Source organism: Gavialis gangeticus, unplaced genomic scaffold, assembly GCF_001723915.1.
Source record: "Gavialis gangeticus isolate Ggan-Ray unplaced genomic scaffold, GavGan_comp1, whole genome shotgun sequence".
Lineage (NCBI taxonomy): Eukaryota > Metazoa > Chordata > Crocodylia > Gavialidae > Gavialis > Gavialis gangeticus.
Genome location: NW_017728996.1, coordinates 5501952 through 5516582, shown reverse-complemented (window position 1 = coordinate 5516582; position 14631 = coordinate 5501952). Strand labels below are relative to the sequence as shown.

Sequence of the window (14631 nt, the reverse complement as noted above, 5' to 3'; positions counted from 1 at the left end):
TGATTTAACTTACACAATCTAAAAAGGCTAGTATAGAAACTAAACGAGAGAGTTGGATTTTTTTTTTTTTTGCCAACTGCATATTTGAGTCTTATGCACTGAGCAGGAGTTCAGATTAGGACATCCCTGGATATCTTGAAAATGCCTCTAACTTTTTGGGATGGCCAGATGTGGGTCCCCCTATTGGAACTGATATTTTTCTCTTGTATCCAATTCCATTTCTGAAAGTGAAACTATTTTTAACAGATGCTGTTCCATCTATTAAAGAAGCCCCGACATGTTTGCTTACTACTTCCTCAAAGACTAGGTTGGCAGAAGAGCGTATACAACATGACCTGGACTGTTATCTCTTATGATTTTTTAAAATTATTATTAACGCTTTCTGCTCAAGTCTTAAACATAAGTCAGTACCATTATGTTTACATCTCTTGAACCTGTAACACTTGAGTGCTATTGAACTCTGCTAGAACAAATACACTTATTCCACTTGGAAGATTTAAAAATAGTTTTCTACGTTTTTTACCTTGTACAAGCAGAATGTATGTTTGAGTAAGACCCTGCCACTTCTGAAGAATGCTTTAATATGTGAAATCAATATACTTCACAAAGAATAAATATTACAGTAAAAATCTTATCAATACATAGAAGATATTTATTATACATGAGTAGACTTCAGTTTTAGATAAGTATTTGCTTTCACTTATTACAAGAAGCATGCTTAAGTAATTTAAAGTTTATTTTCATTTTTAAAAGTGAATCATTTTTGGAATGGTGTTTTAATGCATCTAACTAAATTGTAACAATTTACCCATTTGGCTAAAATATAGTTGCTGTGGTCCATGTATCACCATATCCTCGGTCACTTTGCATAACTAGCAATGTATTAATTTGCAGTACAGTAAATTAGCATATTCAGGCTTCGGTTTCATTGCCATGGGGCCTGTTAGCCCTGCAAAGGGTTTCTAGGCAGCTTCATCCTCTGCCTTGTTTCTGTCCAGAGCAGACACAATCTGGCACTGGTATTTCCCAGGGCACATGGAAACTGTTGGCCTTTGAACAGTGCCTACAGTATTTGGAAATGGAGCTTGAATTTAAGGTTTCCTAAAATGCATTGCTGCACAGGTGTCTCTCCTCTTCTCTTGGAACAAACAAGAACAACATTTTAAGCAGAAATAAGTAAAGTCTTGATCACTCGACTGACATATGGAAGCCAGCAGCAAATTTAGTTGCAATATTTAGGTGGTAGCCAAAAACTAGTGTTTTATAATGAGAGAGAACATTTGGTTTGTAATTACAAACCAAGCACTTTTTTTTGTTAGAGATGAATTTTCAGAAATGTAACTGGAGTATCTGGATTGTGCTACTGACTCTCTAACTCGGTATGTGGGAGAGTGGATGGGCGGGATGTTCTGGTTTTGTTTTTATTATAGTGAAATTGTAATTGTGGCTTCTTGATTTTCATCCGAGAGAACCTGAGGCTTGTAGAACTCGTGAAGTCCAGGTTCCAGACACACGCTCTAAAATAAAGAAATAAAGAATGGCTAACCAGCTAGAAAGCTTTTTTGTTTTTGTTTGTGTTTTTAAATATTTTTTAAATCCAATCAAGTTCAGAAGTTGTGTTATCCAGGTCATTGCAGCCTAATATTTTTCTACTGCTATAATGGTTTGCTGTGTCTCCTTTTTACTTTTTATAGCCAGAAAGACTCCAAGGTACTCATTATTCAGTGCAGTCGGACATCTGGAGCATGGGATTGTCACTGGTAGAAATGGCGATTGGCCGGTACCCAATTCCCCCTCCTGATTCCAAGGAGCTGGAGCTGATGTTTGGCTGTGTAGTGGAGGGAGACTCTCCAGTTTCTGAGACCTCACCAAGGCAAAGAGCTCCTGGCCGACCACTGAGCTGTAAGTCACTGATACAACTCTAGTATGCCCTAGCTCCCATAAATGGATCCCATGTTTGCACAGATTTCTTCATTGCATGGTTTTGAACTTTTTAACAACTGGAAACTTTGACCAAATACATGTCGCAAGTCCTAGAGCTAAGGCATGGGGTATCACTGTAAGATTAGATGAAGCATTGCCATGTTTTATCTAATCTGGTTTTATATTTTCCAAGAATTGCAGCTTGTATTCTGAGGCTGTTTTGGATCCTAGCCAACCTTGCTGAGAGGGCAGAAAAAGCATCAGAGGCATGCATTCTGCAGTAAATGTATCCGCTTTGCATAAACACCACTGGGGGAAAAAACAACTGCATTCCAGTGACCTGACTCACCTGCCGCACAAGAGAATGGAAATCTGTGATTCGAAGATCCTTCTTATTAAATGATGGCATGACTCTGCTGCCTTTCCATCACTGTCCCACTCCCCTGTCTAAACCTTGGGTGGGCAGCGGCAGACAGTCTGGAAACGTGTGGAACAAAAAAAAAAGCTGACACTTTGGGGAAAGGCAGATGCATGTTCCTTTCCAGCTCTGTGGATATCCTTGGAAGGAGTTAATTGGGGTCTCTTAATGTGGGTGGCAAAACTCAGACCTTTCCCCCTTGGGGCAACATGCTTTCAAAAGCCAATCTAATCTCACTGTTCTTATTTTTCTGTAAATCCCTTTCCAGCCTACGGACCAGATAGCAGACCGCCAATGGCAATCTTTGAACTTTTGGACTACATTGTCAACGAGGTAAAGAACTATCAGTTTTAAGTTTTTAAAGAAGTCAGCATTTCCAGGTCAAGATTTAAGGTGCCTTTTAATGTGAAGGGTAAACTAAGCCTTATAACTCCCTTTAATACAATAGGCCAGACTCTTCCCTGTCATAAATGCATTGGCTTGAATTGATTTACATCTGGGATGATAAATGTGGCTCAATCCATCGCATCCTTTGAACAAGTCCATGGAATTTCCCTGGCAGAACATGCCTCTGGCAAGGCAAGGTGGTGCCAGTTAATACATTCAAGCTGACTGCTAAATTCTCCCTTTGTTTGTTTTACTCTTATGAACAATCAGTGCTTTACTGCAGATTATATCAAATCTGAAGTAGGGTTTTGTCTTGCAAGGGAAGTGCCTGCTAATACCTACCACCAGGATTTGCGCAGTAATAACTAAAGCTCATGTAACTCCAGTGCTTTTTGTCTGTATTGCCTCTACCTCTGTTTATGGACAACAGTTGACCTACCATGAAAAACGTGAGAGAAATTGCAATATCAAGGGGTGAACAATCATTAGCTACCAAAACCAAAGAAATTGAATTAAATAAGAAAGGAGTTAATTGCATGTAGGGATCTCTGGAACACTGTTACTAAACACAGGTGAGGTTTTAATTCTTCACAGATCCTGGATTTTATCTGAGTTGCTGTCTAAACTACTGCACTGTTTCTAAGAGACTGAACTCCCCCCTCTCTCTCTTGAATTACTGGTATGCCTTTGTTGAAATGGATGACAAAATTAAAGCACTTGTTGAAGGCAGCTTTGCAAAGCCTTTTATTGGGTAACTAAAAAAGTAGTAGCATTTGGGTGTCATTACAGAATCTTATTCTTTGGATTAAAAATGTACAGAACAGCATGGCCCATTTTTTTTCTATTAACTGATATTTAATTCCCTACCCCCCCTTTGTTATTCCCAAATAACATGGATACCTTGCTTCCTTAGAGGCAGAGAGAAGGGTGATATTTTTGATACCAAATGACAGACACACATTTTCATCACCCTTATAACTGAAATGCTTTTTGCCTTTTGCAAGTTCTTGGCTGGTGATTTTTGCATTTGTATAGCTCTTGAGCAATATGTAGACAAGGCACATTTCAAAATTGGAGCGTCTGCAAATCTGTGACCCCTGCTGCTAACATTGCTCATGCTGCAGTCTATGTGGGTGCAAATGCATTACCATGGCAACACGGTATGTTTTTAATTCTTGCTATGCTGCTTGTTTACTGTCTTACTTGGCACCCCTTGGTCCTGCAAACGCATGCATGCCGGAGTCATTTGAGAGGAGTTTCCTTGAGATCAATAATTTGTATGTGCCTGCATAACTTTACTCCCAAGACTCAGTGTTCATAAGATCCTTGCTACTGGATCAGTTAAATTGGCATGTGTAGGCCAACAGCATTGGAAGTTGCGATAATGCACAGGCTTACATCAGAGAGCTCTTCCCTCTTTATCACAGTGCCGGGATTTTAGTTAAGGATTTTGAATTCTAGGAGTTTACTAATTGTTGGGTTAATTTATTCAAATTGGGCTAGAAAGGTATGTAAACCTGCCTCCCCTGACTTGAAGGACAAACAGAAGAATCTAGTGCATGTATGCCATGAGGCTTAAACCCTTGTTAATGGCCATCTTATTCTGAAAAATTGCTGGGAACTGTGCAGGGAACTCACCAGCATCTGGTTCAACCATCTTGTGGAAAAACCCCAGCGAAGGGAACTGCTAGGCAGAGAGTGCATCTGAATTGAAGACAACACAGTGCTGCATTGCTGCATAGTTTCCCCACAGCAATGTGTGAATGGCCTTTTAAAAAAGCAGCTTTCCTCTACTGGAGACTGCATGATCCCAATGCTGTTTATACTGGGGTAGTGCCATGGGGCGCAATTCATGATCAGGACCCCGTGTCCTGGGTGTTGTAAAAATGCAGATGGGCTCTGTCTCCAGGATCTCGCTGTCTGGGACAACTGGGTGAATATGTGAGAACTGGAAGGAAACATTGGGCAGCACGTGGCTCTTAGTATGTCTGCCAGTGGTGAGGCTGCTGTGAATTTCTCACAGGCATTGCTGCCAAGGAGACCTCTAGCAAGGGACTTGGAGGAGGAGGTTGTTGGGGACAGCAGTGGAGTCCACCCCAGAGGGCACGCCAGCAGGCTTTGCACTATTCCCTAGTGGTTTAGCTGCACTTGATGGCATCTGTCACTAGACAGTCCCAGGTAGCTGCCAGGGCTTGAAGCATCATCATACAGATTCATCCTAAGCAGGATTAGTGGACGCAGTACTTAAAATGCTAGTATCGTGTCTAGCCAAGGATGCTCGATAGGCCCGTACCAGCAAAAAGAAATGCTGCAAAAGGATTATAGTGCAGGAAGGTGCAGCATGAGCTCTGTTTCATAACCTGCTAGTTCTACTGGCCTAGCAGGAAAGTGTAAGCAGCAGTCTTAGCCCTGCAGGACATGGTGAATTGAAGGCTCTGAGTCACAAGGCTCCTCTTCCTTTGCATACACGTGCAGGCATCCAGGAGAGGGGGGCAAAACTTGTCCCGCAACATCTAAGTGGAAAGTGTGGTGTACATAGCCCACATACACTGCGGTGACATTTCCCCCCTCAGCCACACATCACTTGAGTAGCTATAATCTAGCTCCTGCTAAAGCCCTTCCACAAATTGGACAATAGTGGGATCTATGAATGGGAGGAGTGGTTTTTTTTTTTTTTTTCCCCTCTCTGAAATCGTATGGCAATGTACCTACTTCTCACGGGCCTTGGAAGCCGGTCCTGAAGACGCCAGATATAAAATGGTTCAGCCCCTGCCATACTGCTACAGGCTGTCCTCCACCAAGACCAGGTTCTCTCAAACACCAGCTAACAAGCCTGGTAATCTTTACATCGTGCAAGATGGCAAGGCACTGAAGTGTGTGCCCAGGACGACTCTGTGGTATTTGTTCTGTGCATCCTGAAGTTCCTATGGCACTGTCCAAAACAAAGCAGAAATTTTGGAGAGCCTGTGATGATGGGCACTAAGGGTGCCGGGACAGAATGAAACAGGCTTTTCTTTTGGGGGGCAAAAGACTGTTGTGAAAATGTTGACATAAAAGCGGAGCCAGAAATCAAAATGAACCTACTTGTGCTGTCTGCCTAACAAATGAGACTGCAGCTGGGAGCCCAGGCATGCTGACATAGCTCCAGAACTTCAGGCGTGAATGGAAATAATATAGGGGTCTTGCTGTTGTAGCCCTGGGCTGGAGACTTGGAATACAAGTGGGAGAACCCCCACCCCCCCACCTCCCCAAGAGTTACCGCAGCACATATGTATGTTGCTTTAATCGCTTGTTTTTCTTTCAGCCACCTCCAAAATTGCCCAATGGTGTCTTCGGTCCTGAATTTCAAGATTTTGTGAATAAATGGTGAGTAGTGTACATGCTGTTAAGCTCCGTCTTTGAGACGCTTTTGCTCACTGGTCAAGGACTCCAAACTAAGAGAGCTGTTTTCTTCGTATAATGTGAACAGTTCTCTGATGGAACTGAGTGGATGTTTCTCATGCTCTTGGTGCTTTTTATGTAATATCAATTGCAAAAGAGAGTGAAGCACTACGATGTGGCCAGAGCTTGCAAAGCCTCATTACCAAGCTTTGGGCATGCAGTGAGGAGGGCTACTGAAGCCTTGTGCACTAGGGAGAAGTACCTGCAGTAGTGAGGGATTATCCATGTTTCAGTGAACTGATGTCTCCCTGCTATCCTTGTTTACACGGGGAATTCTCTCTTATCCAAAGCTTGAGTGCCCTGGGACATGCTAGTAACCAAGTGGTACTGAATTGGGTGGATGTTCTCCTACAAGGATGCACTTTGGCATGGGTCATTACACCTGGAAAATGAACTGAAGTGAACAGACTCAGAAATCTGTTCTTTACTCCCTGGACTGAGGGAGACATGACTAGCTCCAGGTACGAGTCTCTGCTCCCAAGGGAAGGCAAAGATGTTAGCAAAACCCCTGGTGCCAGCAGTCTCTTCCAGCTGTTAATACTTGGAAGGAGAGTTGCATTTGGTCCTTTTTGCCAGACACGTGGTGTTGAAAAGGATTTTCAGGGTCAGAAAACTGGAGTTTTGCATCCTCACATTGAGTTGAGTTGAACAGAAATGTGGCCTTACTGGCTGGGTTCCTGCTACTTATCTTTGCCTGTACAGGAGCATTTCACAGATGCCTCCCAGGATGATTTTATATGTGAAGTTACTTGTATGCACCCCTATAAAAAGGATAATTGTTTACAGACCCTTAAATGCACTGATGAGTACTGTGCCTCTGTGGTGCTTGGTTGTATAACGATCAACGTAGCTAGAGGACTGAACAGTTGTTCAGCATAACATGCTATTGATCTTGTTTTTAAAAGAACAAAGTAAGTGCTAACTATAACATCTTGTGTCGTCTTAGCTTAATAAAAAACCCAGCAGAGAGAGCAGATTTGAAGCAACTTATGGTGAGTTTAAGCTCTTGATTCAGTTCTTTTTATTAAGAGAAAACAGTCCTAGCTAAACACTATGCTGTAGCTCTGTACAAGTTGGAGCTCCAAGCTGACCTGTTTGGGGCAAAGATCGCCCACCCTAAGACCTCTCTCATCTGCCATGAACCTGTGGCTGATGAGCACCAATGTAGCAGCTTGTACCAGTCAATTTGAAGAGTTTCTTAGCACAGTGGGGGCAGATTAGCTCCACGTCCTACCTATGTGCCCCTTCCCTTTCTGCTCTTTTGCTTTCTGTTCCCTGGCCAAGCTGCTGCTCTGCTTCCTCTGGTGCTCCCTGCCCTCTCTCCAATCTGCTGTGGGTCAGACATAGAGACTACACATGCCACTTAGGACAGGTGTGGTGCAGGTTGGCCACCCCTGTCCTAGGGTCTGTTCTGCTGTGCAGAGATTAGTGCAATGCATTGTGCTCCAGCTCCTGTATATTCCTAGCCTGGACCCTCCTCCAAGGTGGGCAGGGAAATCTGCCAAAGGTGGCCATGCTGGGACTTCTGTTCTGCAGGAATCCCGTGTCAGCAGGTTTGTGGTCACTTGGTCCTATGCATGTTGTGCACAGGGATCTTGGCACAAGAGCTTCTAGTGAAGTTTGGCCATGAAGGTCTGTCACTTCAGACTGGTGTTGTCCTGCCAGCTGTTAATTACACTGAACAGAAATTATTCACCCCCTAAACTGTGCCAATGCTCTTGAAGTAGTAGTCTGCCATAGCTGCTTGAGTTTAGTCACTGATGGTAAAAAGGACCGAGAGAGTAACTCCTTGTTCCTTGATTGGTAGCTGGGTGGTTGTTTGAGGAACACCCAGCTTCTCCCATTTACCAATGAGAGGCTATTGTCAAGGGACGTCACGAATCTGGGCCCAGTCCTGCAAGCTCCTGCTTAAACAGACTCTGCTGACATTGGTGCTCTTCATAGCCATACGATTCACATCACGTGGGGCAGCTTGTAGATTTGGAGCCTTCTGGTGCTGCACAAAGGCGAGCTGAATTGAAACTTTCTCTCCAGAACCTAAATGTAACTGGAGGCTGCAGAAAGGGAACCAGATTATTTCTACCACTTAATAGTGAAACCTTAATACTACAGATGAGTGCATAAGACCCTGTACCTTGCCTGTTCTAAGTAAGAATCGCACCCTACCAGTATGCTACAGTGACTTTTATCTCTTAATTGGACACTGTTTGTAGTGCTGGAGAATGAGTTTTTCTGTGGTATTTAGCAGCTCATGCATTGCTTCATTACACTAGTACCAGGCCTGGAGAAGGAGGTTGACTAAGTGTTTCAAGCTGAGTGCAGTGAAAACTATAACAAAAACCCAGCATGAACAGTAAAAGCTAATTAGATTTTTTTTTTTAAAATCATTCTTTCCATGTTAACGATCATGCGAGGCAACAATTGCTTAAAATGCTTTAATCTAAATTACGTTATCTTTAATTTTTTTTGGTTCCTTCCGTCTCTTACAGATTCATGCTTTCATTAAGAGCTCAGAAGCTGAAGAAGTGGATTTTGCAGGATGGCTTTGTTCAACTATAGGTCTCAACCAGCCAAGTACACCTACACATGCTGCTGGAGTCTGAATCTGGAGAGAATGAATCTTGTACTGTACATCTGTTAAAACCAGGCTATTTATATTTATCAAGCTTGTATCTGTTCAAATGTGTATTTCACCTCTTTAAAGAAGGATGTCTGTTATAGCATGTGCCAAATTGTTCGTTTTAAATTCCTGTCCTAAATTAATTGCTATTGCATTGGATGACACTTGTAAACTGACCAAAACGTGTGAAGTGTTTAAGTTACAGTGCTTGCAGATTTTTTTAGTAAAGATGGATATTTTTCTCAATGGCAATCTCACTGGTGGCATTTAGCATGGGGTTGCTTGAAATCTAATCAGGATTCTTCGCAACTCGGTGGTACTTCAATCCTGCTGATCTAGTCTCCCAGAGAAGGTGGCAAGGGATCCTCTTAAACAGCACCTGTCAAGCATGCTTTTGCTGCTACCAACCTGCATCTGAAAGTTAGTTATAATGGTTCGGACCTTGTTTTGGTTTGGAGAATTCTTTCCAGTTAAACGAGACGAGAGCCCTCTGTCTGCTAATACACAGGGCATCATTCTGTCTGTAGATCTGGTCCTATTTCTACATTTTTAGAACATATCATACTTGGAATGGTTAGTGGTGTATGTCATCTTTGATTTTTTTTTTTTTTTTATTGGTATTTTTTAAATAAGTAGCTCTTCTCAAATGTCCTACAGAATCAAGGTGTAACGGTGCATCAGACTTGTTTTCTTTTAACCCAACTAAAGACTTGACAGCTGTCTCTAGTGTATGAAGAATCTCTATCACTTTATTCTTTCAGATGTTTAGCAAATTTAATCTCAATAAATATGATCAATAACATCTTTGGAGCCAGGTGTTTTTTTTTTTTAAATAAATGAAAACTGGTAGTAACTGGAATCTACAGCCAGAGCTTGTACCTCAAATGTGGGGTGATCACACTTGCATAATGTGAAGGGAAACTAATACTTTCAGGAAATAAGCAACCATTTTCTATTATTGCTGCGTGTTCAGCACAGAGCATTACAACAGGCCCTTTCTGCCAGTCCTGCCTCCCAAGGGCCAGCTTCCTTTTGGCTCTTGTTGCACTGAACAGTTTTAATGTTCATAAACACTCTCATGCCAAGATGTTAAAAAGAATCAACACTTGACTGGACAGCTTCTGTCTCACTGCATTGCGCACCATTTTTGGACAGAGCACTCCTCTTTCACAGCACACAGAGGGGCCTTCAGTCTTCAGGCAGACGTTGGCATGTTTTGTTTCCACAATTTTACTTGGACCACTGGCTTGGAGTCCTGGTGCCGACATGCAGTGTGCACACAAGTTCCACTCTTTCTACAATCTCCGTCTTGTGAAATCAGAGGCCTGTTCGTGTTGGGTATTTTATCTTCTGTACTTCTGTCTGCTTCTGAGGGAGATCTCAGAGCAGGAGTCTACAGCTCGAGTGGTTTTGGTCAGGTGCTATTTGCATTTGTGGTCATAACAGCCTATTCTGCAAGTGCCCTGTAACACATATATTTAAGTGACATCTCTTAAGTTTAACGCTGGCTCAGCCTGGAACCGAATCATCAAAAAACAGATGGATAATAATATTTTAATGCTTGCGAGCTAAACTATTTTGTCGGGTTTGACTGTGGAAAGGCAAGCCTACTCCAGCTGATGGGAGAGCTGCACGCTGGGTGTTTGTTAAGCCATGTCTTATAAGGTCATCTTTTACCTAAGCTGAAGCTATCTGGCACTAACTTCTGCCTCTTGCTCAGCACCAGAACTCTGCACCAAGGCAGCAAAAATGCATTTTTAAAAAAGCAAAGCAAACCAAAGCTGGTTGGGAAGTCTCTTGAGAACAGGCCTTTGGAGATGGTGTTTTCCAAGCTCAAGTGAGGCAAACCACTTTCTTGTGGTAACAGCACATCCTACCTCTGCAGCCAGTCAGAAATGCAGAAGAATGCGCACATGAAAACAAAACTGAACAAGCAAGAAGCCCCACCTCCTGCCCACACTTAAAAGTATCTAAGAAGGAAGGTTCCTGGGGACAATCTTGATGAACCCTCACCTGACCCTTTTAGGCTACCCCAGAACAGACAAGGATGGAAAAGGGGTGCAGATCAGCACATTAACTACCTCTTCAAATGAAAAACTGAGATTAAAGAACACTCTTCTCCAGTGTATAAATCATGTGTCCTGTGCTCATGCCCCAAACCCAGACTGCTTGTACCTGGCTCTAATCCGCCTAAACTCAAGTGGAACATCAGTCCCATAGGACAAAACTTGAGTTGGATCCCATTCCTAGCAACTAATGATGCTTTATCACCACATGAAGTAAGTGGTGCTGGATACAAAGGCACAGTCTATATGGAGCTGAAACAATGAAGGCCTTGAGGTCAGAATATTATTCAGGTTTATACAACCCTAAAGCATCTTCTGTGTATAGTAAGTGATGAGGCTGAAATTCACCATGCAAAGCTTGTTCTTCCTTGGGAGATGAAAATTTGAGCATTTTAAACTTTGACTTACTGAAAAAAAGCAGCATCTGCCTTGCTTGTGAAATGCAACTGGTGAGGTTTCTGGCAGGGCCAAGTCCCATTAGGATTCAGCAGATTTGAGACCAACCCCCACAAAAGCTCAGCGTTGTGCAGGGACTTTTGCATCTAGACTGTTGCATTGTGTCTGAGAAGCGAAGGCGTTACTATAGTTCTCAATAGGGAGCTTTGAATATGATGCTAAGTCTCCACGGGGAGTCAGCTGCACATGCTGCATGCAGGGCTGACGTGCTCTTTGTAGCTGGGCTGCTATATTGGGTACGAGTTAAGCTCCTGGCTGCATGCAGAGGTGCAGCATGGTAGTCCAGTCAGGAGCTGACGTATGCTGCTAGGGCCAGGAAAGCCCCAAGAAGATGGAATGGGGGCTTTTAGCGAGTTGTACATTTGCATAGGAGCTGAGTATCCACAAGAAAGACAGGAGCACTCCAGGAGTGCAAACAACCCAGTGTGGGCAATTTATCTTTAGGCAAGACTGCAGTAGAGCTGCAGGCTCCTCTGAGTTTTCTTTTAGCAGCATTGGCACCTGGCTTGTTCCAGTTCAGTCTTGAGCAGCGGCTCACTTACGCGGTCATCTTGTCTGATCACTGAACCAGCCTGCTGACAAGGGTTCCTGTATGATGTGAAGGGCAGGCAGAGCTGCAAGCACCTCCGCTGGGCCCATGCCAGTCCAGTCTCAGGCAGCAGAAGGTCTGTGTTGAGTGCAGTGAGAGGAAGTCTTGATCCTGAGATGAATGCCCCAAGGACAGATCAAGTAGCTGAAGAATGGCTTGCATCTCTTCAGCATCTTAAATTTGTCCTCCCAGGAAGATTCAATTATTCCAGCGCATTGCTCTGGCCACCTGCCAGATACCTCTTGCTCAACAGTACCAAATGCTACAGAATGACTGTTCGCCCTCAACTAATCCACAACAAGAGATTGTCTAGCAATCCCTCCAGCCATTTCCGTCCCTTTGCCCGGTTTGGATCCAGATTGTTTAGTGGAACAGTGCCAAACTTGTGTGTGAATGGAGTTGAGAGCTGTTCACACCAGCCTGCAGTCCAGAATTACACCGTGTACAACATGTCTGCAGGTAAAAGCATGGTAATGACCTACTTATGAATGACAGGTCACAGAACACTTTTATATTTTCCCTTGCCTGCTTTCCCCCTCCATGCAGTAATGTTAAGCTCTACAAGCATACTTGACCCCTGGACGACAGTAGAGGGTGACAGATGGTAGAGATCCTTGGAACAGTTTTAGCAAATGGAAGTAGGCACTTAGCAGTGATATTTCAGCAAGTCAAAATTCTCCAGTCCAGTTTCAGCTGCAGAGTACCTATCCCATGACACTGGGTTTGCCTTGACACCAAGGGTAAGAAGGCAACAACATGTCACCACTTTGGGACATGGCACAGCAAAGCGCTGATAATCTACTTGGCCATGGAGTACAAAAGGCAAGCAGCCCTTGGCCAGAGACCCCTATAAACTGAATGTCCAAATGCATTACTTATTAAAAAAACCCCAACCCAACAAAAATACAAAAAAACAAAACCACTATTTGCAAGGTCAGGGTTTGTCATTTGAAGCTGAACTTCAGCCATTCTTGTCTAAGATAACAGCATTAGCTCCAGTGAGTTTGAAGAAAAAGCTTGCATGCTATCTTCCTACAGCAAGATTCAAGTTTTAGTTGCAATGACATCCAGCCTAATCAGAGCCAAACCAATCTTTAACAGTGTTAAAGAATTGTGCTACATTAACTCTCCAACCTTCAGTGCCCATAACCACACCCCACATTTAAATTCTCAGAAAGATAATGTTCTAGGTCAGAAACTTTTCGGTGGCGGACTCTTCTTTTAACCACATGCAGGATGTTCAACACTGTGCACGCTTTGCTTTTCTTCCTAAAGTAATCTTTAAGAAGAATATACGTTTGGATCATCTGTAGTTCTGTATGAGGGTGTCACTAATAGGTCTGATGCTACAGAAACTTAACAACCTTGGAGTGTTTCCCTCCCGGTTTTAACCATATACATGTTTCTCAGTAAACCAGCGTGACAGGAATGTTCAAGTTAAGATACTACTTTATTTCCTATTTTTATCAGCATCAGTACAGGTTTGGTTTTTTATGTTTCCAAACAACCATTTAAGGGATCATAAAACAACCAGCTGCCTCAGTCTTGTAACTGCATGCCACTGAAGAGGAGAAAATGCTTTGTTGGCTGATACGTGACACTAAGTTATTAGTGTAACATTACAAGGATTCCGGAAGGGCTATCAACTTGCACTTCCTAAAGTAACAATCCCAAGAGACTTCCTCTGGCACGAACCCCAAAGCTGAAGATGGCTTTATAAAGCTTAAGTTAAAGCTACATGCCAGGTTGGCTGCTACATGACAGCGGTCAGACTCCCCGGTGAGGATAACACTGATGACAGGAGATTTTCTGCCACCAGAGCCAAGCTCTGGCAACTGGTAGACCGGCCCCCCCCAGGGCCAGGTGCTATCTTTTCATACCCCTGCCAGGCACAGCTCTGCTGGAAAAACTCCAGTACGTGTTAGACTTGCTATGGGAAAAGGCCAACACACCTAGTTTAAGTGTTATCCTAGTTCAGGGGAGAAGTGGTTTTTCTTTCACCACCTGGGCACAAGTAGATGCTGACTGGCTGCTACTCTTTAACAGGAACTTTCCTGGGACTCTGCAATTTGCACCTGGTTTAAAAATACTGGTCTCCTTCACCTTCACATTCATGCTGAGAGTGCAGCATGAGGAAAGCACCAGTGATACTGAGAGGTTTCTTTGCTGTTGGGCTCAGGATAAAGTTGGCGTTCAGAGCCCCTAGTGCAATAGCTCCTGCTCCCAATGCACCAATACTTCATTTCCGTCACATTTGTAGGGAGTGCGACACTGAGTTTTCCACACAGCTGAGAATGCACCAATGCAAACAAGCACACAAAAACCATCTTGGACCACGTTCCTTCTTCCTGCATGTTAAAAAATTCTCAGCCTATGCAGATGAGGTTGTATAGTACCATTAGCTCAGCAGCAAAATGCTGATCTCTGCTATTATTTCTCAGCAATAAGAATTACAGTTGGACAGGTTATTGCTTTTAGTGCACTACTTAGTTTAACTTGACTAAGGACTTTTTCCCACTATATACAAACACTTGGTAAACTCCATGTTAGGCTTTTAAAAGTAAAAAGGGTCATGCTACATATTTGTGCAAAAACTTTCCACTCTTTTTACACCCAGAACAAGGTTTTGCCTGGTGTGTGCTGTCTGTGCCATCCGCCTAACATCCTTGGAGCTCTTCACGAGTCAGTTGTGCGTGTAGTTCAGATCTGCGTCCGCCCCCCACCCTCCCCC

General features: G+C 43.3%; 1 protein-coding gene across 1 annotated transcript in view; it reads left to right on the top strand.

Moving 5' to 3' along the window:
• Positions 1–9599, top strand: part of MAP2K1 (mitogen-activated protein kinase kinase 1) — a 71175-nt gene extending 61576 nt beyond the window's left edge. The window contains exons 7-11 of the mRNA XM_019503956.1: positions 1695–1902; positions 2610–2674; positions 6033–6094; positions 7116–7161; positions 8659–9599. Coding sequence (XP_019359501.1) covers positions 1695–1902; positions 2610–2674; positions 6033–6094; positions 7116–7161; positions 8659–8772 — 495 coding nt within the window. The 3' untranslated portion in view covers positions 8773–9599. The remainder of the gene's footprint in view (positions 1–1694; positions 1903–2609; positions 2675–6032; positions 6095–7115; positions 7162–8658) is intronic.
• The last annotated feature ends 5032 nt before the right edge of the window (positions 9600–14631 follow it).